We start from the raw sequence: 4374 nt of genomic DNA, 5'->3' as shown, positions 1-4374 counted from the left end.
CTGGTGGCTTAAATAAATAAACATTTCCACACCAATACACCTGTATTTGACACGTTTCACTAACAGAAAGCCACCTCAGCAACCACTAACGTCGTTTGCCCAGACTTGACGGAAAGGGCAAAACTGAGACTTTTAAACTTAAAAGGGGACCATTTTGAGATTTCCAAAAATACAGGTACCATTTTGAGATTTCGAGTCCAAAATGGGGACCAAAGGCATAATTAAATCTTAATTAAATTACGTTTCTGTAAATAGTTTTTAATTGTCTTGTTTTAAATTTTTTTATTTATTTATGTTATGTTATGTTTAGTTTTAAACTATGATGTACCGGTTGATATGTGTATCAGATATGACCTATATTTGATACGACGATATAATTATTTTGAACATAATAGGATATGATAGTGATATATGTATCTCAAAAAACATACGAAAATTTTCAAAAACATGATAAATATATAATTGTTATTGTTTGAATTCAAATTAAAATCATATGTATTAAACATTGTCAAGATAAAAAATTATAAATTATTGTTATCTTAAGAGTATTACTACTTTATAAATGAGATACTTTATTGATAAGTATCATAAAATATTTAACACATCCAACACAGATACGTTACCTAGATTGAAGTATCGGTAGATCATACATGTTAAACAATTCTAATTAAGGATAAATAAATAAAAACACTAAAAATATAAGAGATCTAAATTAAATTTTTGAAGGAATTAAATTCAACGAGGGCTATATTTAGATAAACTTAAAACATATAAAATAGTAATTAAATTAAAAAATGTAATTATTAGTATTAATTATTTAAAAATAATATAGAAAATTGGATGAAATTTAGATGACTTAAAATGTAGGTGAATCTAATTTTAAAATACATACATCAAAGTATGGCGAAGGCCATAAAAAAGGACATCTAACGGAACAGTGAGATTCGATAAGTGATGAACAAACATCCTTAGAGTTAGAAATTAGAAATTAGAAATTAGTTGTGAAAACAAAATCACAAGGGTTTGGTTTTGGTAGCCAACACTACCTGCGTCTTTCGCCTGCGCAGGGTCTGTACTCTGTCTGTTATTGTGAGTGCGAAATCGGGTTAGTTGGGTTGTCGGTGCTGGTCGGCATCACAGAAAAACATGGTTGCGGAGATGAATGTCCGTGAATTGTCCATATCTAAGAATGACCGTACTTCGATGCTTGTCATTGCCAATTCCAAATTCCTTACTTTGCCCACCATGTTGACTCTTGGCCGTGTCGCCTCAATACCTCTTCTTGTCGCCAGTACGTTTCGTTTTCTATTTTACTTGTTATAATTCAATTTTTGCCTACCTCGAAAGGATGCTATTCAAATTGTTTCTTCCTAATTTCTTTCCCAAATTGCACGTGCTTCCATCGTCTTGATTCAATGACTTGTTACAATGCTATTTTGTGCACTGATTTCATGTGATCAAATCAAATGTTTTCCCCGATATTTTGCTTAGCCTTCTTCATGGATGGTTGGCGAGGAACAGTTGTTACTACAAGTATCTTCACCGCTGCAGCAGTTACCGATTGGCTTGATGGTTATATTGCTCGTAAGGTACCTACTCTTAATTTTTCATACTCTCTCTCCTTCCTTCTGGTACACCTAACATTGGAAGCATTTTCGGTTTTCAACTTAACTCATTTATTAAAACAAACTCTCTTACTTGCTATGCAGATGAAAATGAAATCTACATTTGGTGCATTTTTAGATCCAGTAGCTGATAAGGTAATTTTCTTTAGCTTCAATTTTCTCTCACCAATATGAGAATTTAATTTTTACTGAAACTGAATGCAGCTCATGGTTTCTGCCACATTGGTCTTATTATGTACTAGACCTTTGGAAGTTGCTGTGTTTGGACAATTACCATGGCTATTGATCATACCTTCAATCACCATAATTGGTAGAGAGGTAATGCTTGCATATGTCTCGTATCTGCAATTTCAAGGCTTTTATTACTTGTGGAACCTTTCAGGCAATGGAACTTATGGATCTTAATTCTATTGTATTTCCTTAACTTATTCTGTCTTGTTTACTGCATAATGTGATTCTTTGTTATTAAATTAGCTTCAAACTAGTTTCTAATACTTGCCATGGAATCTAAATTATCAATGGCTATTTTATCACACTAGAATGCGCTGAAACATAGGTTTGGTCAAATTCTGTGCGGGAATATCATGCAAATCCGTTGCTTTATTTATTATCAATAGCATAATTCTGAGTCTGTAAATTTGGTTTCACTTATGGTTGCGTTGTTCCCACTCTCATGGTACGACCATTGAGACTCCTTGAAGCTCTTGAGGACAGAATCAATGATGTTCTGATAACGTGCACCATCTTCTTTCTGTAGTGTGCAAAATATCTTATTTGTGTTGATGATTTAAATCATTATCCAAAAGCCACCAAACCTGTCTCTGACTTTGAAATCCTCTGTGTGTATATGTACTCCCATTTCACCTTACCAGGAAAGTTAGCATGACTGGTTTTTTGCTCGAGTGTAGAATTGCAACACATATATAGACCCCAGACCTGAGTTCAGGATAAATTAAGATTCATAATCATGAATAGTCCAAATAGTGCTCTTACATCTGGGGGCTATTGCTTATCCTAGATGGAGGGGTAATTATTTTAGATCCCTTGTGTCTGTGCATGTTAGCTTGAACGTATGCAGACGTATTTGTTTATATATGATTCTAGTTTTATATAGTTCTTGTGTTTTCCTTTTCATTTTCCATTTAATTTTTCTTTCAAATCATCATACCTTGTCTGCTATAGTCAGTGAATTGAGAACAAATGTTTTACAATTTCTTCTTGTAACATGCAAATAGATAACCATGTCGGCACTGAGGGAATGGGCTGCATCCCAGGGTAGCAAGCTTCTAGAGGTTTGTTTTATTTCCTGTTCTCTTGAATCAATTGCTTGCTCATCCCACGTTATGAGCTTGTATAATTAAGCAAAAGTCAACAGGTTGTTGCAGTTAATAATCTGGGGAAATGGAAAACAGCCACACAGATGTTGGCGTTAATTATCCTCCTTGCTACGCGGGACTGCAGGTATTTATTTTCCTTGCATTTCAAGGAAGCCTTTTTATTTGCAATCAAAAGAAAAACTGCTAATCCTGTACCCGTTTCATACTTTCTCAGTCGTGGAGGACCTGTCATTTTGGTAGGATCTGGTGTTCTGTTGCTTTACATTTCAGCAGGGCTTTCCTTATGGTCATTTGTAGTATATACGAGGGAAATTTGCAAGGTTTTGCGGAGGTAGAATGGTTTCTTGCTCTTTGCTTTCACATGTATCCACTTCTTTGGTGGATTTGATTCTTTTGATAATTTCTTACGTAAAAACTTTGGTTAGTGATTTCCATGGAAGGAAAAACACTCCTTGTGACAAACACACACACACACACACATATATATATATATATATATATATATATATATATATATATAATGTTTACTTTCGAAAATGTCCAACTCTGCAAAGTAACACCATTTTTCCAATTCTTGAAAATTGTATTGTTTTTTCCCGTAGTCAACCCAGGTAAAGAAAAGAAGAAACAAAGAAAAAAAAAATGACGTGTGGATTGAATTGGAAGAATCCAGGTTATTAGTCATGCGGATCGAATTCTATCTACATTTTGGAGCCCATTAAAGTTTGCCACAGGAGAAAATTCACTAGAGGAATTATTGTATGGTTGTTATTGACTCTTAAATTGGTTTTCTTTCAGGTCTATTATTTGACAGCACTTAAATACAAGAGTTATTTTCAGTGTCCGGTCATTTTTTGAATATTCCATGCCATTTGACCTTACCTTTCTTTTTATGTGTATTTCGATTTTACTTTGTGCCCTTTGCATTTATGGTTTGAGTGAAAATAGTTGATTGATGATGTCTTGAAATTCATAATTTTATTTGAATGAACATGAACATTAAAATGCTCTTATCTCCGTATATATATGGTTGATAGAGAAGTTTTTAATGGAGAAACAAAATCATCTGACTTTTGTTTAGTTATTTGGTGCATTTCACTATGTTAGATGTAACATTCTGTTTTAATAGTTTTTACGTTATCAAACAAAACATTATATTATGATAATTCAAAGCAAATGATGGGAATAGGCTGGTATAAGTATCAATACAGTCATTCAAAATATAACCATACATGTACTGTACATAATCACAACTTACACTAAGAAAAGGTTACAAAACACCTCACGTCTAAGCAAACGTGGAGTAAATACTACTACTGGAAACGCTCATGTCACAACTCAACTCCTATCCAGGAGGGGTGTATCTTCACCTGCACTTTTATCTGCTCACACCAAATTGTAGGCGATCATTG

At 33.6% G+C, this 4374-nt stretch overlaps 1 protein-coding gene across 3 annotated transcripts; it reads left to right on the top strand.

Annotated features, from left to right (window-relative positions):
* Positions 1-921: 921 nt before the first annotated feature.
* Positions 922-3921, top strand: LOC114183923 (CDP-diacylglycerol--glycerol-3-phosphate 3-phosphatidyltransferase 1, chloroplastic-like). 3 transcript variants are annotated; one of them, XM_028071112.1, is made up of 8 exons: positions 922-1291; positions 1492-1589; positions 1710-1760; positions 1830-1943; positions 2861-2917; positions 3001-3086; positions 3177-3293; positions 3761-3921. In XM_028071112.1, the coding sequence occupies exons 1-8, from the start codon at positions 1147-1149 to the stop codon at positions 3771-3773; spliced, it is 681 nt and encodes a 226-aa protein (XP_027926913.1). In that variant the 5' UTR covers positions 922-1146; the 3' UTR covers positions 3774-3921. The 3 variants fall into 3 exon arrangements, with proteins under 3 accessions (XP_027926913.1, XP_027926914.1, XP_027926912.1); XM_028071111.1 differs by having other exon boundaries at positions 924-1291; positions 3565-3877; XM_028071113.1 differs by lacking the exon at positions 3761-3921 and having other exon boundaries at positions 3177-3455.
* Positions 3922-4374: the final 453 nt, after the last annotated feature.

This window comes from Vigna unguiculata, chromosome 5 (assembly GCF_004118075.2).
Source record: "Vigna unguiculata cultivar IT97K-499-35 chromosome 5, ASM411807v1, whole genome shotgun sequence".
Classification (NCBI taxonomy): Eukaryota; Viridiplantae; Streptophyta; class Magnoliopsida; order Fabales; family Fabaceae; genus Vigna; species Vigna unguiculata.
The sequence above is the reverse complement of the archived record's forward strand: the minus strand, read 5'-3'. Positions and strand labels throughout refer to the sequence as shown.